General features: G+C 44.5%; 2 protein-coding genes across 7 annotated transcripts in view; one reads left to right on the top strand and one right to left on the bottom strand.

The window, feature by feature from the left end:
* The window catches only part of G3BP2 (G3BP stress granule assembly factor 2), a 37,269-nt gene extending 26,459 nt beyond the window's left edge, over positions 1–10,810 (bottom strand). Inside the window, exon 1 of one of the 3 annotated variants that reach the window (XM_053974849.1) lies at positions 10,730–10,810. In XM_053974849.1, coding sequence (XP_053830824.1) covers positions 10,730–10,741 — 12 coding nt within the window. In that variant the 5' untranslated portion in view covers positions 10,742–10,810. The remainder of the gene's footprint in view (positions 1–10,729) is intronic. The other 2 variants (XM_053974850.1, XM_053974848.1) reach the window with 2 other exon arrangements.
* Positions 734–25,201, top strand: USO1 (USO1 vesicle transport factor). Of its 4 annotated transcripts, none has more exons than XM_053974843.1 (25): positions 734–828; positions 1,082–1,168; positions 1,290–1,354; positions 5,536–5,615; positions 8,758–8,858; positions 9,757–9,859; positions 9,997–10,052; positions 10,300–10,420; positions 11,680–11,858; positions 12,291–12,431; positions 13,206–13,294; positions 13,831–13,985; positions 14,230–14,441; positions 15,188–15,208; positions 16,892–17,002; positions 17,649–17,767; positions 17,976–18,157; positions 19,018–19,139; positions 20,078–20,216; positions 20,951–21,114; positions 21,341–21,430; positions 22,173–22,259; positions 23,585–23,683; positions 24,136–24,351; positions 24,763–25,201. In XM_053974843.1, exons 1-25 carry the CDS (start codon positions 763–765, stop codon positions 24,868–24,870), a joined length of 2,913 nt encoding a protein of 970 aa, XP_053830818.1. In that variant the 5' UTR covers positions 734–762; the 3' UTR covers positions 24,871–25,201. The 4 variants fall into 4 exon arrangements, with proteins under 4 accessions (XP_053830818.1, XP_053830819.1, XP_053830820.1 ...); XM_053974844.1 differs by having other exon boundaries at positions 14,236–14,441; XM_053974845.1 differs by lacking the exon at positions 15,188–15,208.
* Positions 25,202–25,529: the final 328 nt, after the last annotated feature.

The raw sequence follows: 25,529 nt of genomic DNA on the forward strand, positions 1-25,529 counted from the left end.
TGGAATGAAGTGAACTCGTTTTTGGAACTGATGGCATTGACCCTTTCTGTGCCCATGTGCTGTAGTTGCAATTAAAATTGCTTTGATTGGCTATGTAGAAAGCCAAACACTGTCGAACCATACCAGAAACCATCAGGAAGGCAGCATCAGGCTGGGAGCTGGTGTATGAGTGCAGTGCCTGAAGGGTTTGAGGTTCTGCTTCTTGGCTGTTGCTCCTCGGCAGGAATCCCAAATATGTCGCAGTAGCATCCAATGGGGGCATTCAGCATCTGGAAGTAATTTAAGAACTTCGTGGTGCTCTTGGACTTGAACCATCAGTCTTATCTAGGTAAGCTTCTGGCTCTCACTGAGGTGACTCAGTTTCAAAAGTGTTTGGACATTTTCTACTTGTAGTTAAGGGTAGCTATCACCTTGCTGCTTTTCATTGGAAGCGAATGCAGTTTCTGAATTCCAAGCCTGAGCGTTTGCCTGGGGGTTGTTGTGGATGCGCAGAGCCCGAGACGCGGGGAGGGGGGGGAACTGTGCTCAAGTTGCGTGCTTTTGTACTTTTCAGACAGGCCAATGCCCCCAGCCCCTGCGGATCTGCTGTTCGCTGCGAGCGAACCTTTCCTCATGAGGCTGTCGGCCGCAGCTCGGCGCTCCCGGGCCGTGCGGAGCCCGGGCCCCGCCCGCGGCCGCGGCCGCGCCACGTGGCAGCGCAGGCGCGGCGGCCGCTTCCGCGGGGCCGGGGGGGGGCGGCAGCGCCGGCCGGGCCGAGCCGCCATGAACTTCTTGCGGGGCGTCATGGGCGGCCCCAGCGCCGGCCCGCAGCCCTCGGGAGCGGACACGGTGAGCGGGGGACGCGGCCGGGCTGGGGCAGGGCTGTGGGGCCGGGACAGCCCCGGCCGGGGCCGCCCCGACGCCGCCGCCTCTGACAGGCCCGGGTGGTGCCCGGTCCTGCTCGGGGCCGCGAGCTGCTGGCTGGAACGGGCAGGGAGCAGCTCTCCCCTGCGGTTCCTGACCGCAGGCTGTGTGTCGGGAGTCTGCCCTGCAGCCGCGCCGCGCTGGCTTATCCCGTGTGTTGTTGTACGTACCCTCCCAGATCCAGAAGCTGTGTGACCGCGTAGCTTCGTCCACGTTGCTGGATGACCGGAGGGATGCTGTCCGTGCTCTCAAGTCTTTATCCAAGGTACGTAGCCAACTTCCTGAGTAGCCGCGTGAATTTCAAGTAGCTTTGTCAGGTACTGTTAAAAAGTCTTTGTTTGGTGCTTGTCCTCGACCATTAACTGTTTTGTGTGTTGTCCAAACAGAAATACCGGCTGGAGGTCGGCATACAAGCCATGGAACACCTCATCCGCGTTCTCCAGACAGACCGGTAAGCATCCTGCAGCTGCTCTGGGCTGCTGGCCTGACCCTGCTCTGCTGCTGACACAGCAGATGCTGACCTGGTGCGCTGTACGGACAAAGCTGAGAGGGCAGCTGGTCTTCTGAGAACTCCTCTGCCACCTTGGCTTTTTATGCTGGTAAATGTCCTCAGAGCCTATTTGGAGGTAAAAAGAAAGAATTCCAGGAACCGGATGAGGGACAGAAAGACAAGCTCTGGAGTGAAGGTACTACCAAAGTATGTCTTAATGCTTCTCAGGGCTGTCTTTGCACTACTGTAGAGAGGTGAGTCCAGACGGATCACGTTAACTAAAGACACTGTTTGGAATAACCCAGATCAAGCTGTTATTGGGCAAAAGGGGAGCTAGACAGAATTAAGAGAAAAAGAATAAAGTCAGCAGGGGTGTATTTTTACTCATGCGTGTTAAAAACAAGTTGGGTTCAGGCAAACAGGAGAGCAGGGCTCTGAGGCTGCTGCTAAGGCAGATGGCATGAGTCTGAGTGCTCTGTGTGGACTAGAATGTAATACTTATGCAATCCAGTGTTTGGAATGTCTTTGTTATCCATCCTTGCAATCACTGCTGTACCTGACAGTGCTCACATGTTGTACTCTGGAACCTGTTTGCAGTCCTTGGATTTAAGCTTCAAATACTGCACATACGTGGTATTTAGGTAGGCAAACGTAAGGGGGTAGTCGTTCAGTCTGGATTTGAACCTCAAGCTGGTCAATTTGAGACAGTCATGAGCCTGTGGAATACCTAGATGGGCATAGACTGGAAGGAGGAGCATGTCCTTTGATGCTGGTACTGAGGAGAATTAGGAAAGCTGCAGTTCAGTGTCTACCAGGAGGCCTCTTGCCCCAGTTATGGATATAGGACTTGACACTGCCAATTGAGGCCTTTCTTGCCTGGCCAGTTATGCCAGCTGGGAAAAAGGTCTGAGGCTGCTGTCTAGGCAAGTCCATGCTATTCCTATTCTGCGGGCTGGGTAGTTAACATTGGATGTCTGACCTGGTGCAAACAGTGAAAGGGAAGGTTATAGGAGTAACTGTCACGGATGTGAAGGGGAAGCCCTTAAAAAAACTAGGTTAAGGAGCCTACTTTCATCCACTTATCTGCTCTGAGGGCAGATTTGAACTTTGAGAAGGGAGGCGGGGCTCTACTGATCCAGTTGAGAAGGCAACATGAACCCTTTAGGGCAGGAACTTGAGGCTTTTCAGTGCTTTTTGGGCTCCAGTTGATCCTTTGGAAATTGTGGGGTCCTGCACATGTCTTGTGTGACTCAGGCTGCAGTGGAAAGAACTAAAAATACGTGGGGTTTTTTTTGGGTTTTCAGCTGAAGAAAAGATGTTGCTCTGACAAGATGTTGCTAGAGTCATATCTATTGCTTGTTTGGTGGGCCAGCACATGAGCTGGGCCAAGTGTTGGTTGCTGTGGCTTCTTGGAGAAAGAGTTGTAGTCTGTGTGTGCAATCAGTGCAGTTGTTACACGCTGGATTTCGTGTTACTGTTTGGTGTCAGTAATGGTAGAGGTGAGGTTTCCTGGGCTCTTTCAGTGGAAATCAAAATCAGTTGAGCTGATTCAGTGTTTAATAAGTGAGTCACAGGCTCAGCTGTCCCCAAAGCCTAGTCTGATGGGAGGCTGCCGTTTTGGTCTGATCTTTGCACATTTCCAGTGTCCACTTGAAGTGTCCTGAAACTTTATGCAGAAGTGGAAAATGCTCTTTTCCACCTGTTAGGTTTTTTTTTTTTTTTTGCCCTGCAGCTGCTTAAGAAGAGAGGCCAATGAGTGACTGAAGTTGTCTTCTCACATGTCACTGTGTTCATGTAAATCATAGGCACGTGCTGGCTTGTGGCCATTGCATGCGTTGCTGTGAAGTTTAAGATGACAGCAGGTTTAATTTGATTAGAAAAATATAAATTCTGCTTGTGTCCAGTTCTCAGTTCCTTGGATCCTGGGGTCTTGCTGTGAATTAGTTACAGCCTTTACCCTGAAACAGCAACATGCAACTTCGTAAGTGGAAGACATCATTCCACTTGCTAAATTACTTGTAGGTTGTCTGAAGCTCAGTCTCCTGCTCAAGGGCTTAAAACTTGTTTCATAGAAAACTGATTTCTTTTAAGTTTTAAGCTCTGTGAACTGGGCATCCTGGAGCCTGAGTCAGCTTTTACTTGCTCCAGACTTATATACAATAGAATTCTTATGCCATGTGTTTATTTTGTGATATGAAATAGTGATCTGGTAGAGGACTGAGTTGTTGTTGAGATGTTGCTACATCCCACCAGGGATTATTTTGAATAAAATTTGGCATTTGACTGTAGAACTGGGCAATACCACTCAACTGTTGGTGTGGGAGAAGGCACTGGAGTGACAAGTCAACGTGATCCTTAACTGCTACATATATTAAAAGGTTTTTGAATTTCAGTGTGACAATTGAAGGAGTTGAAAGAATTTGGAGCTTAATATGTGGACCTAAGAGATGGCTTTTTTTTTTTTCCTAAGGCACAAACCTAGGTTATCCATGTGCAGGACAGTCCATGCACAAGTGCCCTCACTTCCACATGGTTCTGGCTCTGCTGTTTTTGGTGAACTTGGCACCTTGTTTGGGTGCTGTGGAAAATCACCACTAGCAGAGGCAGGTTGGCTGAGGTTCCTTGTGCTGGATTGTTGCCTTGCACAAAGGCTGCCTCTTAGGGATGCCTGAGAAGTCTTGTTTCTTGAATGGCTTTTACTGTACAGTAAAGCTGGACAGTTCAGCATGAACAGAATAATCAATGAGATGTGCTAAACAGCAGCTGGTGGAAAGGCAGTGAACAGCAGAGGTGGGATGCTGCTGTCCTCATTTTGTGATGTCTTGTCTTTCAACCAGGGAAACAAGGCCATGCTTTTAATCATGTGTACGTTTAATGTGCTTATTCTTTTGGAGCTGTTGTAATTTCCCTATCAAGGGACGTTAAAGAACCCACCAAGCTGCAGCCTTGCTTTTCAAGTTTCCAAGAAAGACTTTCTGTGTGTTTTTAGATGTGGATCTGTTTCTTTTCTATGAAAAGGGAAATGTAGACTTTGTGGTAGTGTGTTCAAGAACAAAAATGACAGTAAAGGGAAAGCATGAGCAGCTGGAGATGTGGTCATACCTGCTAGATGAGGCTGCTTCCATGGACTAAAAGATTAGGTGGTTGTTCAGGCCTCTGCTCTAAACTGGCCTAGCAGCCTTGTGAAGTGCAAATTTATCTCTGGTGTGGAGGCCTTACTTGGAATGCCTTGGAGATCAGTGAGAGTAAATACTTGGAAGCTGAAGTGAGAGGGTTTTTTTTCTGACAGTCTTCTTTTCAGATACTTGATAGAGTAATGAAAATGCTGTGAGCTGTGTCCTTCTGCACTTGGATACGCCTTTCTCTGTGGTTTTATGTTTTATTTTCCTTTTTTTTTAACCAACTGCTTTCATTCTCTTTTGGTTTAAGAGCAAGAAAGCAAGTATTAGAAATGATATAGTTATATTTTGCCCCATAAACTTTTGAGCTTGGTTGTAGCATAGGGCTTACAGATGGTTCAGACTTGGTAATGCAGAAGAAACAGGTCTTTCCTGAGAGAAGAGTCTGGGTGTGAGCAGGTGAACTAATGCTTTGGGCTTCCCTGCAGCTTTCTGGGGATGCTGGAGTACAAAACCCTGTGATAATTAGGTTTAGTGGGTTTGGTGACACGGAGGCCACCTGTTTGTCAGAATCCACAGCAGCTGCTGCATTCCCCGAGCTCTGAGGTCTAGCTCTGCTTCTGCCTAAGTGTAGCAGGGAGGGTCCCACCTGGGAAGTGCTGAGGCTTGTCTGCATCTTCACTTGGTGATCTTCTGGCAAGTCTAAAGTATTCCTAGGATTTCTGCTGGGATAGGAGCAGGCTGGAGGGAGTGACTCGGAAAATTAAAGATGCACCTACAGTGAAGAGTCCTGTGGTTATCTGGTTCCATCAGACTTCCTGAGGCTCACCTGAGGGAGTGGAACTGGGAAAAGGAGCTTGACTCTGTTCAGGGAGCAGATAGCTCATGGTTTTGTGGTGCTGCAATAAATCTCTGCTTCTTACTTGGCCTAGTGCTGCCAAGGCAACTGCCTGGGCAGAAGAGCAATGTTGTAAGAGTAGTTGGAAATAAGTCATTAAAGAAAAGTGGTTCTTTTGTTTGCAGTTCAGATTCTGAAATAATTGGCTATGCTTTGGACACACTCTACAATGTTATATCGAATGACCTAGAAGAGGAGGAGCAAGGTAAGCACTTGGTAGTAATAGTTGTATTAACTGTGGCATTGCTTTCCTTGGTTCAAGTTATCAGCTGTAATACTGTGATTTACTAATGCTCACCTAGACCTGCTTTGTTATTGTGTGTAGCTCTTAGGATAATGCTTAAGATCTTGGATGTAGCTTGCATTGAAGTAACACTAGATCTCTTGCTTATTAATTAAAAAACCCTTGTTCTCTGAACAGGAGCCAGGTTGGAATGGGGAACTTTTTTTCTAGTTTGCAAGTCAAGAGTCAAGTCCTTCTTTGCTGTTGGGAAAGGATAGTTCTGGCTGTTACTGTCAAATGAGACATTACCATCTCATGATTTAACAAGGGTTTTGAGATGTAACATCTCAGGTAGCTGCGATAAGGTGCCACATATAAGTGTGAAAACCTTTTTCAACCCTGCTGTGGCAGTGGATAAAGAGACTGGAAAGATTCTACTTGTCTTTGTACAGCTGGGCTGTGAAAATCCATGCCACTCCTACCTGTTTGATTTTTGAAGGCCATTAAACCGGTCTCCAAGGCCAATGAATGTTATTCTAAACCACATTTCAAATTGTGCTTGGCTTCCTTGGCTTTCTTTTCCATGTTCCTCCAGTTCCCTGTCTTGATTAAAAAGGTTTAGAACAAGATCAGAGTTTCATAGTGCTGGTGTATTCATGTTTGTGGTGGAGGCCTTGATCGTGGACTGGACAAAAGTGTTGTGAAGTTTTTCCCGAGAGCCAAGAATTGTCCAGCTGAAGTTGTGTGTGAGAGATGACCAGGGTTGTAAGGGTTATGGGATGCTTCAGTTTGACCCCTTCCATCAGAACTTCCCACAGGAGTCCAGCTGCTGTAGGAAGCTGGGATGGCTGCTTTGCAAACCTGGGCTTATGCTGTAATTGGTTGTGCTGTGTGGAAAGCTGTTCAACTGGTAAACCTGTCTCTTGTTTCTTTTTATTTTATCTGCACTGACAGATGACTCTGAAGGTAAAAGAACCTTTACTTATATAAATATGGCACTTTGTTTTAGCCCTAGTCACTACTCCTGCTGGTTACACTTGCTGCTGTTTAAAAAGGACACTGTAGAAACTTGCACTGGAGCTCAGGGAAGGCATTTTGCCTTCTGCTCTATCCTTACTCTTTGGAGCTCGAGTGTCTTTCCGATTTGACTTCTCCTGTGATTTGGCACGTTGAATGCCAGCAGATCCCCAGAGACTGCAGTACTGGTAAATTCTTGCTAAGGATCTCAAAGGTGTGCAGCCCCAAACTGGTAAGATTCTAAGGGACCAAAGTTAGTGAACAGAGTTTCTGTTTGCAAGAAGCCCTGAAGCTGGACACCAATGCATCAGCTGCACGTGAGCATCCTTCACAGTGTCTCTTTTAAGCAATGCATGTTAAAATATTCACAGTATTCACTTCTACCCTAGGTTGCCACTAATGCTTTGCATGTTCTCTTTTTGAAACTGATTTTATTTTTTAAACTAAATTCTAGTCTGCAGTGCTGCTTGGTAGTGAATTGATCTGATCTTACTGGATGGAAGCTGTTGGCTTGATTTGACATAGCCCTGGGAATGTGTAGATATAAGGAACAATTATGGGTGGAAGGCTGGTTGCAAGATCTGTGGTGTAAGTGGAAAATAGTGTTTCCCTTTGCCTGTTTGTTTTTTTATTAAATGTAGCAGAAAAATACTTGAACAGAAAAAAATGTGATTTGGCCCTTTCATAGAAGAATACTGGGCTAGAGTAAGAAAAAACAACTAGAGCCTGAGAGAGGCTGTGCAAGTTGTGTATGCTGCTCAGGTTTTGCCATAGCACCTGGAGCTTGTGCAAGGGCAACAGTTGGCAGCAAGAGTTCAAACACTTGCTGTTTGAACTGAGGGTGGTACAAGGGCATTCAGTCACAGCTCATGGACAAGTCTAAGTCAAGTATTTTGACTTAATGGTTCGGTTTTCTGGGTTCTCTCTCCTTGGCCTGCAGCCAGCTACAGGATGTGCAATCCATGTGTGATTGATTCCCAGCTAAGTTGCCTTTTATTCTACAGCAGCAAATACAGAAGCTGAACTTGTGTGGAGTTGTTAATCTTCATTCCTGTAAATTATGTCAGTTCAGGAGTGGCCTAGACTTGGTAAGACCCTCGGCTTCAGAGAGGTCGCAGTAGGACTCTGTCCTGTTAGGTGCTACATGGCAGAGCTAGAGCTATTTTTGCACATAATTTTGTGTGCAGACAGTCTTCCTTTTCAACTTTTTTTTGGTAATGTATTGTAATTTCTGCAGCTAGAAATTTAGAGCAGAGTGGTTTTTGGAGGAGAAAATCCAAAGTCAGAAATTTATTTGCTTTGCTGTTTATTTCTATTAAAACTAACACTTTCCCTTTGAATTAGAGTTGCTCCTGCTCAGTTTTTCAGCTGCCATTCCTTAATTATGCCAACCAGTAGTACCTAGACACCACTGTTTTGTGCAACAGTTACGTATGTTGTCACTCAGCCTAGAAAAATAGCAGTGGTGCAGACGTGTTGCTTAGGTGGAGTTTGGTAATTCTGTGGGATACTTTAGCATTTGTTTTTTGTTCATGCAACAGTGATGCATGAAATAATTTGGTAAGACAAAGTGCTAGCCCACTTCTATTTAACTGTAGGGTGAAGAATGGAATGGTGCTCAATTCTGGCACCTTTGAAATCAATTCAGATTCCAAGAGTGAGAGGTTTTGATGCTTGTCTGTGTGACTCGTTTCCCTTGCCGATGTTTAGGTCTTTTTCTATTGCTAAACCCACTAGAAGAATTAAGATCTTTTGGGTAATTAGCTTTAGATTATTTATATTCCTTACCCTTCAAGGCTCTCGGTGTGACATGTACTTTGCTTTTGTCCATCAGTGTAGGCTACTCATGAGGGGCTGCCCTTTTGGATTAGTGGAGCTATATGGGGATGTAACTGCTGAGATTGAAAAGTTACATTTAGAGTAATGTGGGTTTTTTGTTTTGTGAAAAGCTTGTTTTGGTGTTTGTTTTGAAAATAATTCAATTAACATTTATAACAGTGACTCAACATTTTATGGTCACCTGTGGCCTTATTTTAGTAAGAATAAAAATCACAGCTGCTCAAGTTGTTCTAGTTGTGTTGCAATATGTTGTTTTTTGCTGTTACAGAAGAAAACTCAGCAAAACAAGTTGATGATTTGGGGAGTCAGTTCACAGAGATTTTCATTAAACAGCAAGAAAATGTCACTCTGCTGTTGACTCTGGTGGAGGTGAGTAACTGTGTCATGTTCAGGCTGCTGAGAGATGGGTGGTGCTTTACCTAATGAAGAGAGCCATGGTTTTGTCCTTGTCAAGCTGGTGTCAGGGCTGAGGTGTGCCAGCATCCAGTGAAGGTGGGGCTGGAGGTGAGTCAGGACTGACCTGGATGAACACCATTGGTGCAGCTTTTAAAGCAGGGGAGCATGGAAGAAAATCACAGAACTGTTTAGGTTGGAAAAAGCCTCCAGGATCACAGAATCCAACTGTTAACCCAGCAGCACCACCATGTTCACTGCTAAGCTGTGTCCCAAAGTACCACATCCATGATTCCTGAACACTTTAGGAATGGCTCCACTGCTGCTCTGGGCATTCTTTGGAATGCCCAACCACCTTTGGAAATTTCCCTGAATAGCTAATCTAAACTTCCCCATGTTCTCTCATCCTGTTACTTGAAAAAGGGGCTTAGTTACTTTAGTAGAATGAATAAAGATTATTGTTCCCCAAACAGCAGCGGTTGTCCCTTGTACAAGGATTACTTTTTAGATGATCATTAAACCATCAGGAGACAGTTATATCTGAGATGCAGTTGAAGTGGAAAGGATGACTGCTTTCCAGCAGCATGATAATTGACTCATTTTCTGTTGCAATGTTTTGTCCTCATGGACTGCCTTTTTACTTGGAGCTGTTAAAATTTTTGTTCCCAAACTGAGCATATGATTGTGCTTGAGAGAGACAACAACACAATACTCTCTTCTTTTTTTCCTTTCCTTTGTAGTCCAACTTCAGTAAAAAGCATGATATTCTACTTTTCCTGTGTGGAACCTATGTCATGCTTTGAGCAGTATTAAGGAACTGTCAGTGTATCTGGTTTAAATACTGAGGAGTTCATGCTCCTTTCCATCCTTTCAGGAATTTGATTTCCATGTTCGTTGGCCTGGAGTGAAGCTACTGACATCTCTCTTAAAGCAGCAGGGGCCTCAAGTGCAGCAGATCATTCTGGTCAGCCCCATGGGTAAGTGCTTGAATCCATTGCTGATACACTTGGAGCTTGATGCTCAGCAGACATGGCAGAGGCCTAGAAGAGTCTTGAGCAAGATGTTTTTGAGAGCTCCAGCATGAAAAAGCCGCACCTTGCACTGTTTCTTGCAGGTGTTTCCCGCCTCATGGATTTGCTAGCAGACTCCAGGGAGGTTATCCGCAATGATGTAAGTGCAGGGCTTCTGCAGGGCCCCTTGGCATCCTCTGTGCCAGCACGTGGAGGTCCGAGGAACCCGTGCCTGCTGTCCATGGGGGGTGTGCATGTGCTGAGCTGCAGGGCGTGGGGGTGTGCCTGTCATCCTGGCTGAGGGTTGTGCTGCTGATTGAGCATCCTCCCAAGAGCTGGGACTTGTGAAAAACAATAGAGTTTTGTTAAAACCCAGGTTTGATTTATTTTCTTCTCCTCCTGTCAAGGGAGTCCTGTTGTTACAGCAGTTGACCAAAAGTAATGCAGCCATACAGAAGATTGTTGCCTTTGAAAATGCCTTTGAGAGACTTCTGGATATCATAACAGAGGAAGGGAACAGTGATGGAGGTAAGTGGACTCTAAGACTTAGCCTTGTGCTTCTGCAACTATGAGCTGATGATTCCAGGCTTACCTTAGTGGGAGGTTGGAACTCAGTCAGTGGGTAAAAGGATCAAAATTTATAGACTGGTTGTAACAAAATAAGCAAAACCAGATTGTCCAGGTAGCTGTCTTTTGAAAAGCTGGCATACTTAGTTAAAACACCAAGTCACTCTGAGCATGTGTGCGTCAGTTAGTGTGTTCTTGCTCGACCTGGGACTGCGGATGTATCTGCTTGGAATGGCAGTGTCACATGTCTGTGCTGCATTTGTCACTTACCAAGTTAAGCATCTGCCTTCTTCCCACGAGGTCCTTGGATGCTTGGAGTGGCTGGAAGTAACAGCTTGCTGAGCTCCTTCAGCTGAACCCAACGACTTCAGTTTTCTGGTCACCTTCTTGAGGAGTCAGTCACCTGTTGGGAGGAGAAAATAATTTTAACAAGGAGCAAAGAATAATGCAGCACTTGAGGGCTTGGTTTTTTTACTAGCAATATGTGATACATTTACTACAATCTATTTCAGTAGCATGACAGGTTGCTGTTCCATGACCTTTCTGTGGGCTGCAGGAGCAGTTACTGCTTCTCTCCCAGCTGTATTATTCCAGGTATGTCGGCATGGAGGTGTTCAGCAAACCTTTGATTTAAAGCTGCTATTTTAGGCAATTAATATTTTTAGGAGACTTGTTATGTAAATTCCTATGTGCTGAGACATCTCTGCCTTCCCCCCTGCTACTTATCTGTTCCTCTGATAGAAGGAGCCTTTATCTGAATGTAATTCAAAAACTAAAAAGTAGATTAGAAATAAGTTGAAGATGGTAGCCAGTAATTGTAGAGAATGAATACGTGAGCCAGGAGGAGGTGCTGCCTTGGAATCACAACGGAGTTCAGGAGCAACTTCCAGTACATTTCATAGGGATGGTGTAGACTGATTCTGGAACAGGTGAACTTTGGGACACACAGTGATGGTCAGTTTTGTTGGCAGTTTTTCCCATTTACCCACTTAACTGATATGAGCTGTACATGCTTTGGGGATTTGCTTTGTACTTCTGGAAGCAAAACAGCTATGGTTTCACAAAGTTCCTATTTATTGATCCAAGCCTGATGTGTGTTAAGAAGGAAGTGTTCAGAAATGCGTGCTCTGTTCCATCTAGAACATCTTCAGTGTATGGACAAGCTAATTTGTTTCCATGTGGTGTATTTTGATTCACCTTGTGATACTTTGTCTCATCAGGCATAGTGGTGGAAGACTGTCTCCTCCTGTTGCAAAACTTGTTGAAGAATAATAATTCCAATCAGAACTTCTTCAAGGAAGGTTCGTACATTCAGCGTATGAAGCCTTGGTTTGAGGTTGGAGATGACAACTGTGGGTGGTCTGCACAGAAAGTAACTAATCTTCACCTGATGCTGCAGGTAAGATGCTATTACAGCTCCCAATTACCCATGTCAGCTCTTGTGCAGTGGCAAGTGTCATGTCACAACTGTGAAATCCAGGTCTTCAGCTCAGAATTAGCCACCAGTGCTCATGAGCTGTGCTGCTTTCAGCGCAAACCTTGTCACAGGTGAGTCTGTGATGGCTGGCATATCGCATAACTTGATATCACCTGAGATGTAGCAGAGATTTCAACTAAGAACATGATTAGGTGTGTTCTATGTAAAGAACCCCCTGGTATAAAACTGAAAATCAAGCAGCCATATGTAGCAATGAGATAAACATTCTGTTCATTGTCTCCAGTCTCCATTTTAAGGAGCAATTCTGTTTTATAGTGAAACCCCACATGAGGTTGATTTTGCGTTCAGAAGGTCCTAGGCTCTGTTCACACGGCCGTGTTTCCTCCTCTGTAGCTTGTGCGGGTCCTGGTGTCCCCCACGAACCCTCCTGGTGCCACCAGCAGCTGTCAGAAGGCCATGTTCCACTGTGGGCTCTTGCAGCAGCTCTGCACCATCCTCATGGCAACCGGCGTTCCTGCTGATATCCTCACGGAAGTAAGAGGGGCAGTGGATGGAGGGGTGGGAGCGACCAGATGGGTGATAACAGCAGTCTGCAGGGATAACCAGCTGCTGCAGAGACTAAGTGAATATTTGCTAAGCACCTGTTTGAGATGCCAGAGGTGTCAGCTTCCTGTGTGGGCAGTGTAAATGGCAGAGTCATTTATGTTGGTGAATTTCTGGTGTTCTGCAACCAGAAGGAATTTGCGTTAGCCTATTTTTTTCCTTTAGATTTCAGCATATCCCAGAGCAACTGAATTGGTTAATGACTTTTCCTGGTTTGGGGGTGGGTTTATTGTTATTTTTATTTTTTGGGAGAGTCTACAGATACTCTAATTTGAAAGGTTTCCACTGATGAGGGATTTTAGCTTCTAGAAAGCCCTGCCAGCAATGTAGGGTGGGGGATTTTTCCCTTGATAAAACCATGTGATTGGATTGAGTGTGGACTCCTCTATTCCAGTTGTTAATTTCTTAAAAGGTTTCACCTTTTCACTTTTTAAAAATGTGCAGTTTAGCTGTTATTTTGCTATCATAGAAAAACTGATCTGGCAGACAAAATGAGGCTGGAGGTGTCTGAGCTTTGTGTCCCTTAAGCTTTGCTCAGAATCTTTTACAGCTGTTAAATGTTACTTAAGTCTGAGCTGAGATTTTGTATGTGCTTTTCAGTACTGAACTGTCAGGGTAAAGTGGAATAGTTTTGGAAGCTCTAGGTGGTAGACCATGGCTCAGATTTAAACATGGATTTGACTTTCTTCTCTGCCCTTTCCCTAGACCATTAATACTGTATCGGAGGTCATCCGAGGATGCCAGACAAATCAAGACTACTTTGCTTCTGTAAATGCACCTTCTAATCCACCAAGGTAGAGGAAGAAAAGTGTTCTAACTCTGTTAGGTGATAAGGTATTGGTATGGGATCAAAAATCAAAAAGATTTTTTTGATTCCACACTTGGAATTATGATCTGGAATAACAGCTTCAAGTTCATGCAGGGTGTGTTGGCTACAGCATTAAGGTGTCAGGTGTGTTTGCAGAGAGATGAGGCCTAGAACTGGTGTTATGTAGCACCTGAAAAACAAATGAGCAGTGACTGAAAAATTCCTTGATCAGGATGAGCTGCTGTTGCTGTTTGTTAGCCAGAGGATAGTCCAAAGAGGACTTAGAGCCAAGGGAAATGGATAATCAATCTCTTATTTTGTGTATAAATTACTGAAAAACTTTTGACACCTTGGGTTTTAATACTTTTGTTTGAAATAGTAATAGATGCAGTGGTAGGCCACAGTATCTTTCCTTACCATGAAATAGGTCCATATTACACACTTGCAGCTGTTTTCATTCACAGTTCAGTTCTCAACTTGTCCTTGCTCTTAGTTCTGTGCTTTTCCTTGCTTTCCCAACAGGCCTGCAATCGTAGTGCTGCTCATGTCCATGGTAAATGAGAGGCAGCCGTTTGTGCTCCGCTGTGCTGTTCTCTACTGTTTCCAGTGCTTTCTGTACAAAAACCAAAAAGGACAAGGAGAAATCGTCTCAACGCTCCTGCCATCCACTATTGACGGTAGGCCAGGGTACCATTTCTGCAGTGGGTTCTGAGCTAGCACCTGTTCAGTGCACCACCTGGTGTCTCGTGAGAAATTATTTACCTGCTGTTCAGTGACTGGTCTGGGCAGGGTGACTGGACTTAGATTTGTCTAAAACCTCCTTAGTTTGTTTTTTCTGTGTTTTAGCTGTGTTGTCGGAAATATTTTGCCAGTTCTTTGGCTTGTTTTAATCTCCCTCGTACCTCTTGGCCGCTCTGGTAGCTACAGGTAACTCTGTCTCGGCGGGTCAGCTGCTCTGCGGGGGCCTCTTCTCCACGGACTCGCTGTCCAACTGGTGTGCTGCCGTGGCCCTGGCCCACGCCCTGCAGGAGAACGCCACGCTCAAGGAGCAGCTGCTGCGGGTCCAGCTGGCCACCAGCATCGGCAACCCGCCCGTGTCGCTGCTGCAGCAGTGCACCAACATCCTCTCGCAGGTACGGCACCAGCTGCCCCGCTGCAGCTCCGTGTGTCCAGGGGTGGTGTCCCTCCTGGGCAGGGCCATGGTGGGGACACAAGTATTGGCTGGATAAGGAGGAGAATAGGAAGAAATCTTGCTTTTCAATCAGATTGCTGCTTGATGCTGCCTCTTCTTAGGTGGCCCCAAAGCATCCAGGTCTTAGACTTGGTTTAAAGGACAAGGCTAACTGGCAGAATCCCCACTCATGTTTTTTGCTGAAGAAGTGCCTGTTTGGTATTTAACCTGAACCTGCTAACTGGAAACATAATGAAAAAAACCAGGCTGTCATGTATTGATGGCTGGCTTTGCTATGCAAAGATAAAACCTTTTTGAGCTTGTTCAACATGTTAATACCAGGCTTGGCAAATGTCAAGTGAGTGAAGTTCACCTCCTGGCCCATGCCTCCTTGTGTTGGAACCATTCAGGGAAAAAGCCTGCTAGTAGTAGGGAGTTGGTTAACTCTGGTGGCAACTAGATTTTGCTGCACGTGAAAATAACAGCTGGAATTTGGAACTTGTTCCTATGACTTTTCTCCTGCTTTAGCCAAAAGTAGCCAGTATTCATTTTTATCCTATTCCTGGAATGTCTGTGTAAGGTAAATTTGAGTCAGTACAAATGCTTGTGATTGTTCAGCACAGCATGACAAAAGGGAATCAGATATGGGGGGATGTTTCTGAAATGTTTCACTTGAAGGTTCTCAAGTAATATGTGTGTAACTTGCAGGGTGATAAGATCGACAGACGGGTATGTATTTTTTGGCACAGCTTGTGTATTTTCCTGCCAAAGGCAGGCCTTTCCCTCTTGTCTGGGGTCTGCTGGGGAGAATTGCTTTAACTGCTTTTTGATGTGTTTCCACTTACAGCTTTGTGTTGCAGTGGTTTGGGTTTTCCCTGGCATAACAAACTCTTGGTGCCTCCAGGGGAATCTCTGGGGGTGCTCCCAAAACTATGGGATATGTATCTTGGGCAGCACGGGTGCTTTCTTTCTTGGGGGGCAGACTAATGGACCATCTGTTCACATAATAGGTGGGGTTTCTTCTAAGGAAACCTACAACTGTTAGAAATAGTGTTTTCTGAAGGGCCTGTAGCAAACACTGGTACATCAGAAGTGGGGATATGCTGCTGATGTCCTGACTGCTAGAGGAAGAACCATTTAGCCTGCCTGATTGTGAATAGCAGGGATCTCTTATGAGCAGATGATCCCTGCAGAGTTGTTTGGTTTCCAGGCTATTGTTTAAAACACAGCTGAGTTGGTTATTGGTGGCACAAAAAAAAAGTATTTCTGCTGTGGAGTTGTTGTGTTTTACCCTGTTGATCACAGCTCAGTGTTATTACCAGCTCTGAACCATGGAACAGCCATGGGGAGTTGTCATCTGTCAAAGTAGGTGTTATTATCATGGTATGTCTAGGAAACAGATGGTTTTTAGAGAGGCTGTTTTGGGCTGTGTGAAAATCCTTAGGCAGAGCGCATCAGTTTGACCTCTGAACAGCAGGCAGTGCTTGAGCATAAATGTGGTTTGCAGCTGTGTGCACCATGTGGGTGTGCTGAAGTGTTGGGCTGCACAAGCAGAAATAACTCCATGTTTCTCAGGAGGGAAGGGCCACAGGTACCAAGGCTGGAGACTGTTGAGGTACAGCCATGTGCCATAGGGGCATTGCCAGTTACAGGGGTTATTCCCAGTGTGCATGGGCTGGCAAATCCTGCTGGGACAGTTAGAGCCAGTGTTTGTAAGCGGGGGAGGGAACACTTTCCTTGGTTGCCATCTGAATGTTGACTGTTGGAAGAGATGGGTGCTTGTCTTAGCTCAGCTGGGCCCAAATACCTGCAGCTGAGACACAATTGGCAACAGTCGATTTGGAGATGAAAACTAATTTTGTCTGTCTAGGATAAATAGAAGGCTGCAGTTAGCATTTGCCTTGCTGGCTTAATGTGCATATTGTTTGAACCAAATGCCATTACAGGATTATTGTTCTTTTACTCAGAAGAATACTAGGAACACCTGGCAGTTTTAAGTCAGCAGGGTATGTCTTGGTGATGCATCTTTTCCAGGGAATCCTTATGTCACTTAATAAAGGCCTTGTTCCTTTTTTTCAAGGGGTTTTGTGTATGTTCCTTCATGTCACCCTTGTATTAAAAATGCAGAACTAACAATTTTATATTGGTGCTGATTTGCATTGAGTAATATTTCACATCTGTGTGGCTTGCTGGTTTGCTCTGAGGACAGTTCAACATGAATAGTTTGATCCTTGTTTTATCCAAGCATTAAAGCTGTTCAGTATAACTAACAAACGGGTATTTGGAAAGACATGACTTGCAGTTTATGAAAAAACAAGGTGGAAGTAGGTGAGTTCCGATCCAGTACAGCTTGGGTTTGTATTTTAGTCCTCTCTGTGGTAAGGTAATGATGGGGGTGTTCATTCTTCACAGGGCAGCAAAGTACAGACCAGGGTTGGACTACTGATGTTGCTTTGTACTTGGCTGAGCAACTGCTCCATTGCTGTCACCCACTTCCTTCACAATCCAGCCAATGTGCCTTTTGTATCCTTTGACCTGCTTGCAGAGTGGAGCCCCCCTGCTTAGCCACGAGCTGGGTTATTCATGTTCAAGTTAAATGTTTGTCTAGATCAGTTTGTGGGGATTCTGCAAAACAGAAAATGCACTGGGCCAAGAGACAAAATCAGCCTTTAGCGCTCTGCGTACGCTGACTTGTGTGTAAGGTGCACATACCAAAGTAGTGTGGAAAACTGTCTCAGTCTGCCAGCCAAGTGAATTTTTAGAGCAACAAGCCTGTTGGTATTTTGAGCATGAATTAAACTTACACTCAAGAGGCAAAAAGAATGCTTTGTACTTCCGTTAACTTCTCTGTTTGCTTTTCAGGAAAAAATTAGTCAAGTGCCTGAGCACATAAAGCTTAACTGGCACCTTTATCTACACTGCAGGTGTGCTCTGGAGCAAGTAAATCTCTCAGGTTAAACAGACAGCTACTGAGAAATTTCTGGGAAACCACTGATCACCTGAGTCCTTCAAAATAGGAGTTAACTTTGTGAGGGTTTTGTCAGCTCTTTTGTCTTGCTTCCTAACAAAGCTTGGGTTTGTGTGTAAATAGAAAGGAATGTGTACAGGGAGAAGTGTTACATGTGTTGTGATGATGAAATATCTCCAATATCCTTATCAAGAGTTCCAGCTCACAGGGCAGATAGCTGAAAACCTTGGAGAAGAGGAGCAGCTTGTCCAAGGCCTGTGTGCACTTTTGCTTGGCATTTCCATCTACTACAATGACAATTCCCTTGAGAATTACAGGAAGTAAGTATGATAGAGAAGTAACAGGACTGTAGGGAAGGGTTCTGTGAAAGGCAGATGGTGGTTCAAGAGGCTTTGAAGTGGGACAGCAGTGGGATTAAGACTTGAGACAGATAATAAGAGTTGTGTTTGCAGAACCCACCTCGATGGAATGATGGGTTCTCTTCTTGTCCTGTTGCTGCACTGGCATTGATTTGTCTGTTCCTTGTAGAGAGAAACTGAAGCAGCTGATTGAGAAGAGGATTGGCAGGGAGAACTTCATTGAGAAGCTTGGCTTCATTAGCAAACATGAACTTTATTCCAGAGCTGCTCAGAAACCACAGCCTAGTTTCTCTAGTCCAGACCACATGATGTTTGACCATGAATTTACAAAGCTGGTAAAGGAATTGGAAGGTGAGATGTTACACTCATTTCTCTAGTTTTTGTCATAAACTGATGGATGAGCTACTGAACATATTGTATTACTCTTGAAAGTAGTGTCATAACACTAAAGGTTATGGTAATAGCTGTAAGTAATCACATACCCAAGTTGCAGTTTAAGTGTTAGATAGATATTCTAACTGGATTACCTGGTATTCTTCAGTGAAATGATGATCAATAGATTTTGTGAGTTATCACACTGGCCAAGAGGTGTTTACCTGTGCTCACATGGAAACTCAAGTACTGAGCACATAAAATGGCCATAGAAGCTTCATTTGTTGAAGTACATAATCCAGATAGTTGCTGTTTCTAATTGATAAGTTAAAGAAGGTGAATGCTGAAATTCTTGGCTTGTTAGGAAATGGACACTTGCTTTAGTGTGTGCTTCACAGGTTGTCATCAGTCTAACATCTGACCGGTGTCCTGTTTATTAATATTGCAGTGAACTTAAATCAGTCTAGAGCAAGATAAAACCTTAAAGCAGCAATGGTAAAGATGGGTTTGCCCAAGCAGTTTCATCTGCTTGTTGCTCTTGTAGTCCTAAGTCTTTAACTTATTCACAGAATGATTTGGGCTGCAGCTGTAGTGGAGCCATAGCGCAAGTAGAGCACAGCTTTTTTCATATGAATTACTCTAAGCACCCACTTACTTACCTGGAAGGGAGGAAAACAGTAAATGTGTAAACTGCAATAAAGTCACCATTTCTATTAAATCTGTGACAATCCCTTTTTTAATGTGCAAGTTGAGTTTGTAATGCAATGAACTCAAACAGTGAGACTGTTCTGAGGACCAAGATGTGAACTGGGCTCTAGCTGACAAACTGTTTTTGACAGGTGTCATAAGTAAAGCAATTTACAAGTCCAGCGAGGAAGATAAAAAGGAAGAGGAGGTCAAGAAGACATTGGAACAGCATGACAACATTGTGACTCACTACAAAAAAGTCATTAGAGAGCAGGTAAGAGGGAGCACATACATGTGCCTCTAAAAGCAGTCAGTTTTGTCTTTGGAGGCACTGCAGTGCACTTTGATCCCCCTTGTTCCAAAACAAGTAACAGGGAATCTAGCCATGCAGAAATGCTTCTAACAACACTCATGTCAAGATTCAACTGAAATGTCAGTGTTTGGAACACTGGTGAAGGTCTTTCTTTTTCTTCCCTTGGGCCACAAGCTCTTACCTGTGTTGGAGTGTTTTCGTTTCAAATGAGGAACTGGAGAACTTGCAGCCCTTCAGAGATACAGTTCTTAGTTCTGGGCTCTCACTTGGACAGATGAAAATGGGGCTGAATGAAAAAATGGTTTGTTGATGAAGTTTGGCCATACCTGCTGGGATTGGACTCTCAAAACCTTTTTCCAGGGGCAGTTAACTTGTACAGTTGCTGCAGCTTAGATGGAGAAGTAGAGGAACAAAGCTAATTAACCTGCTAATGGGAAACTGGAGCAGGTGTTCTGTGTTCAGAGATCAAAGCATGGGGTATGTGAGGCATTAGGGATGCTTTGGAACTACCAGAGACTTTAACGAACATGTGATGTCTGTAGTTACCATGATTTCTTTAAAGACTCCTGAAGTAGTAGACAAAACAAATGCAAGCTTCAGTATGCTAGATAAAAATGACAATCAGCAAATTTCCCACCTTTCCCTTTCTCCTCCTGTTATTGGTATGACAGGCTGCTGCTGTCTTTGCCGAGTGTTTTTCCTAGGCATAGTTAGCTAGGTTTGCAGGGGGCCCTCCTGCTCATCTGTCCTGGGTAGCACCGAGTGGTGGAGCTCAGGGCTTTGCTGCTTTCCTTCACCTTCCTGACAGAATTGTATTCCAGAGTTAATAGTATAACTGTATATATATATATATGACTACTGTATGTATATAGTATGGTGCTTTATTTTTCTTTCACAAGGACCAGGAGCTTGAAGAACTAAAACAACGACTCAACACTTTAACATCTCAAAATGAACAGCTCCAGGCTACAGTCACACAGCAAGTGTCTCAGATCCAACAGCATAAGGACCAGTATAATCTCCTGAAAGTACAGCTGGGTAGGCTTCATGAGTGACAATGTAAAATCATCTTGCTTGTGCAGAGATGTTTTGGCTTCTGGCGAGCTGCAGCACAGCTCCAGCAGAGACAGCCTTGTGGGTGTAAGAGCTCACACTTGCAGTGGGAGCTGCTGGGAGAGGCTGCCTCTGCCTTGGGTCAAGTCAATCCAAACCAGTTACTGCCTCTCCGGGTTCAGAACGTGACCAGATGGACCCTGAAGTGGGCTGAAGTTTGGGTCTGGAATGCAAGTGTGAACTGGGGAAGATGGTCTGGCAGATGTGCAAGATGAAGCCTGTTACTGTCACTAGGGAAATTGCTAATTTAGTGTGTAAATCAGGCAGTATGTTCTCCTTATCCCAGGATCAAAAGGCCTGATAAGGTATACATGACATGATTAAAAATACCCAAACTGCCTTCATGATTACTTATGATTAAAAACATGTAAGGAATCAATTACCTTCAGAATTTGTCCATGCTGTTATTTTGGATGAAGGGAATAGCTGAAGCAGCAGGCAGGACACATACCTGAAGCAACGGCAAATGAGAGCTCTTCATTGTTGATTCTGTTTTATATGTAGAGAGTTCTTAAGTACTGTGCTTTGCTCCTTTAGTTAGAAAGAGAAGGGGCTTGTGGGGCAGGAGCAGGATGGGTAACAAGTACTTTGATTGGTCTGCTGGAAACTAAGTTATGGAACTGCTTGTTTGACCTTGGTTGTAACCTCTTGCTGTTTAGGAAAGGACACCCAGCATCATAATTCCCATGGTGACACATTGCAGATGAATGGCATTCAGACAGAAGAAGTGAGCAAACTGAGAGAGGAACTGGAAGAGTGGAAAAACAAGCATGAGCTGCTGCAAGGGCAGTTAAAGGAAAAGGATTCTGTGATAGAAAAATTGGTAAGTGCTGCATTTGCACTGGTGGAAGGTCCTTCTGCACCCACCTCAGAGGACACAACCAGCTGCTCTCATCAGAGAGCTTTGATGTACATTGCTCAGGCTGTTTGTGACTTCTCTGCTGGGAATTTGGTAACACAAGAACAGCTGTGAGTTTTTTGACAATGTGACTACCTTTAGAATTCTAGTACTAAAGCTGATTTTTTTTTTTTTCCCATTTTTCTTTCAGAATTCTTCCCAGTTGGAAATGGGAGCTACAGAGCAGTCTTTACAGACCAGCAGATTTGGTGGCTTGGAGCACAGTAATGAGCTACAGAAGGTGAACTTGTGGTATTTCAGCACAGATGAACAGGGGTAGCTTGGGATGGGAAGGGAGCTTTACTCCTCAGGGAGGAGCATTGATTCCTGAATGTGTTGCTGTTTTTCATCAGGCATCTTTGTGATGATGGTCCTAATCTTGGAGTATCAAGTTTATGCATCTAAAAATGAATCAGTTGTTTTTGCTAAGCAGGTTTGAGCCAGCAGAAGACACTTGAACTGACTTGCAAAATGTATTTATCCCAGTGCAGAATGTATGTTTAAATGTTGATATGAGAGTTTGCAGGTATTAGATGTACAGCACAGAATAAATAACTGGAGATTCAGTTCTTTAAAGTAGCTGTTGCTCAAAAAATACCTGGCTCAGTTCCTCTGTTGGAGAACTAATGGTGCCTGGATTAATAAGTTGTCATGGGTTTCTGCACTGAGAGGGGCAATGCACAGAGGACACCAATGGGAGTGCAAGTGGTATGAAACACCTTTATAAGTGACTGAGGCTCTGACAGGTGCCTTGGTTGGGCATTCCACAGGAGAGGGTTTGTAAGAGCAGAGTGGACAATGGTGCATGTTGCTCTCTAGCCTTGTCATTTCAGGAAAGAGCTGTTGTGGTCTCATTGAGAGGCAGCTTTCCTGTTACATTTGCTAGAAGCAGTTAGTCTGGGAGCATTTAACCTCAGGAAAATTTCATGTGAATATGTTGTTTTATCAGATTAACTGAGAAGTTTTGTCTCTGTTTCCCAAAGGAGTTAGAAATGCTCAGGAGTCAGACACAACTACAGTCTGCGGAAATCTCTAAGCTTCAGATGGAGAATCAAAAGCTACAAGTGATGGTACTGGTGAATTAGTTCTTTCTTCTATTTAAGACTTGCCTTCCTGCTACTGTCTGTAGCTACTTCCCTAAACCAAACTCCTTATAAGTGCACTTATTGGCAAGTGATTCCAGCAGGGTTTCAAATTAAGTCATGAGTTACCCGGACAAATCCTTCATGAGCATAGAGGGGACTTTTAGTCAGGTTAGTTCTCTCTGATGGCACTGGTCCTTGGCATTTTTAAACAATTATAAACAACTGGCTGTTCCAAGCTTATGCTCTAATTAAACTAAATAGCCTTTGTGAGACACAGAGTGTGATATCATACACGTGAGAGAGATCGTGATTATTACAAGCAGTTGAGGGTACTAATTTGAAAGTTGATGTTTAGTTCAAGGGCAAATGATTGGGACATCTGTCTGTGCAGGCCTCCAAATGCTGCAGAGGTTTTTTTGGCTGTGTACTGAACTGATGAAGCAGTAAAGCCTTGTGGCTTTATGAATGTGACTGTCTTCAAAACTAATAAACTGCTTTAGAAAGGCAATGTTGGGCTGCAGAACCTGAACAAGTTGTCTGAAAATGTTCCAGACACTTCCACAGCAGAGCTAACAAATAAATCATGCTGCAGGAACAGGGGCCCCAGAAGCAGCTGACAAACAAGTGTTCAATGTACATACAGTCTGGGAGAGGCAGACTCAGCTGCTGGGAGGGAAGATGCCATTGCACATGTGCTGGCCATGTGTGCTTGTGATGATGCCTTTGGAGGTGTGTCCCTCCAGCTGTCAGGCCACATCCTACATCCTACTGCCTCCCTTCCTTGGAGGACTGGCTTAAGTGTGCTCCAACTGGAGAGGCATTGGTCTCAAATTTGTGCCATGTGGCAGTTGTAGCTGACAGGCAGCTGCCACATTTTGGAAATAACTTTGTGTAGGGCTGACTGAGATGAAACTGTTGCTATTTTTAGTAGCCTTTTGCAAAGAATTGGAGCTTTAGCCTAATAAATTGGATCTTTGGCCTAATAAAAAGACTTCTGTGTCACTTGAGAAGTATCAGAGCAGAGGTGGGTTGCCTGTAATAGGGTCTGCCTAGAAAAAACCTGCAAGTCTTTCAAGTGCATCGGCTAGGAAATAAAGGTTTTGCTTTGTCTTCTTCTTGGTGTGTATGTGTGTGTACAAGTCTGAGATCTGAGGAAGCACAGATCTGTTTGCTGATGCCTTGCAGCATGGGGTGTATGTCATCACCATACCTTGGCTATGCTGTAAAAAGAGAATATGCTTTGAAAAAAAAGTCTGTGCAATGTCTTGGCTTAGTATGTGCAACACTGAGGGGGAATTCCTTGTCCACAGAATACAACTGCAGGTCCCATGTTAGCAGACAGTGGTGCGACAGCAGCAACAAGCTCAGAATTGGAGGGACGACTGGAGCAAGAAATCAAAGAGCTGAAGGTGGGTAGGGGGTGAGCACCAAACCAAGCCATTGGATACTCAGCCTTCAATTAGGAGGCCTCTACAGTAGCCAGGGAGTGAAGTGGTTTGTTTCCTCAGCATCCTTAGTGTTTCAGGCTCTGGAAGGGAAGCTGGATGTCTCCTTCATTTTTCACCTGGGAAATAAAAATTTGTCTGTCTTTAAGGTGTAAGTCTAAGGTGTAGCTTTACTCTGACACAGACAGTCCAGTTTGACTGGGAGGAAGGTAACCACTGTTTATATTTGTTCCTGCTTTATCCAAGCTGTAATAGTTTGTGTAAGGATGTCTAAGTGTGTGGGGGAACAAGGCCACAGGAACCAATGGTGGGCTGGAGCTGCTAAAGGTTGTGTGTAGGATGTGTTTGAAGGATACAGGGCTTCAACTTTACCTATGCTTGCATTGTAATTTGATGTGGGATTTTCCTGTTGCCAGAGTCAAGTCAAGTCCCTTTCTGAGGAGAAGGAATCACTAAAGCAGCAGCTGGATTCATCCACTAGCACGGTTGCTATATTGCAAGAGAAGAACAGTAAACTGCAGCGAGAACTTGCAGAATCCAAGAAGGAACAGGATGATCTCCTGGTGCTTTTGGCTGACCAGGATCAGACAATATCTGCACAGAAGATGAAATTGAAGGACTTTGGTGTAGCGGTAAGCGAAGGAATGGATCCAGGGAGTTCTTGGGTCTGAGACAGGCCTGGGCACGGTAATCCTCGATCCAGAAAGTCTGGTGAGGCCCCTTTCTATAGAAGGAAGTTAAATCTATCAGTTTTTCAACAACTTCTGACAGCCATCAATGAGAGTTGACCATTGCCTTGTTTTCCCCACTGGTCAGCCACTTCCCTCTTCAGCAGAGAAGTAAAGAACTATGGACATTGCAAGATGACAGTTGCATTTAATAAGCATTAATTGATGTGGCATAGTTGTTTTAGGTTATCTTGAAGTTTATTTGCACTCATTTAGAGTGCAAATACATCATCAAGACACAGCATTTGTCTTGCCTTCAAAAGGTTGGATCAGAATAAGCGATATTACAATATCACAATACATCTTGTATTTCAGGTTGAAGATGAAGATGATACTGAATCTGGAGATCAAGGGGATGAAGATGAGGATGGAGATGAAGAGGAACAAGATGAGAATGCTGTTGCGTGTTACCATGAAAACTAGATTGCATTGTTTTTGGGGAAAAATCTATTACTGGTGTACAAAGGAAGACATCTGCTTATGGGAAGCACATGGGGAAATGACAACCATGGGCCATAAGTTACTCAAGTGTTGGAAAATCCTTTGTACTAGGTAAAGCAAACAAATCACAGTTTCAGTTCTACATGAATATCCCAGGTTGTACTTGTTTAGAAGTTGCTTCAGACACTGTTTAAAGCAGGGAATGACAATGTTGCTGCCTTGGTTCATTGTCATTGACGGTTCTGTGCATTTGTCTATGGTTTTAACTTCCTTGAGCTCTTAACGTAATTAAATACACAAATATTTGGTTTAACATCTCTCACATGGAGTCATTCCCCCTGCCTTCAGCATGGAGTTTCTAGAAACTACACTTAGTTTGTGGCTTCCTCTCAAGAGCAGTGGGAGGCAGAAGGGTTGGGGTGGCCTCTGCCAGCCCAGGGTCTGGCTCTGGGGGTGCCAGGGGCCCTGCACTCAGGTGTGTGCCTGGACACTGCCTGGGCTGCACTTGCTCCCTCCCAGGGAGCCACAGTGCTCTGCCAACACCATGGCAGAGTTTTCATTGGAAGCTGTGCAAGAAATGTAGCCTTGGGGTGAGGAATTGCTGTGGAAAACAAAGACCAGTACACTCAAAGAGCTACAGT

This window comes from Vidua macroura, chromosome 4 (assembly GCF_024509145.1).
Source record: "Vidua macroura isolate BioBank_ID:100142 chromosome 4, ASM2450914v1, whole genome shotgun sequence".
Taxonomy (NCBI): Eukaryota; Metazoa; Chordata; class Aves; order Passeriformes; family Viduidae; genus Vidua; species Vidua macroura.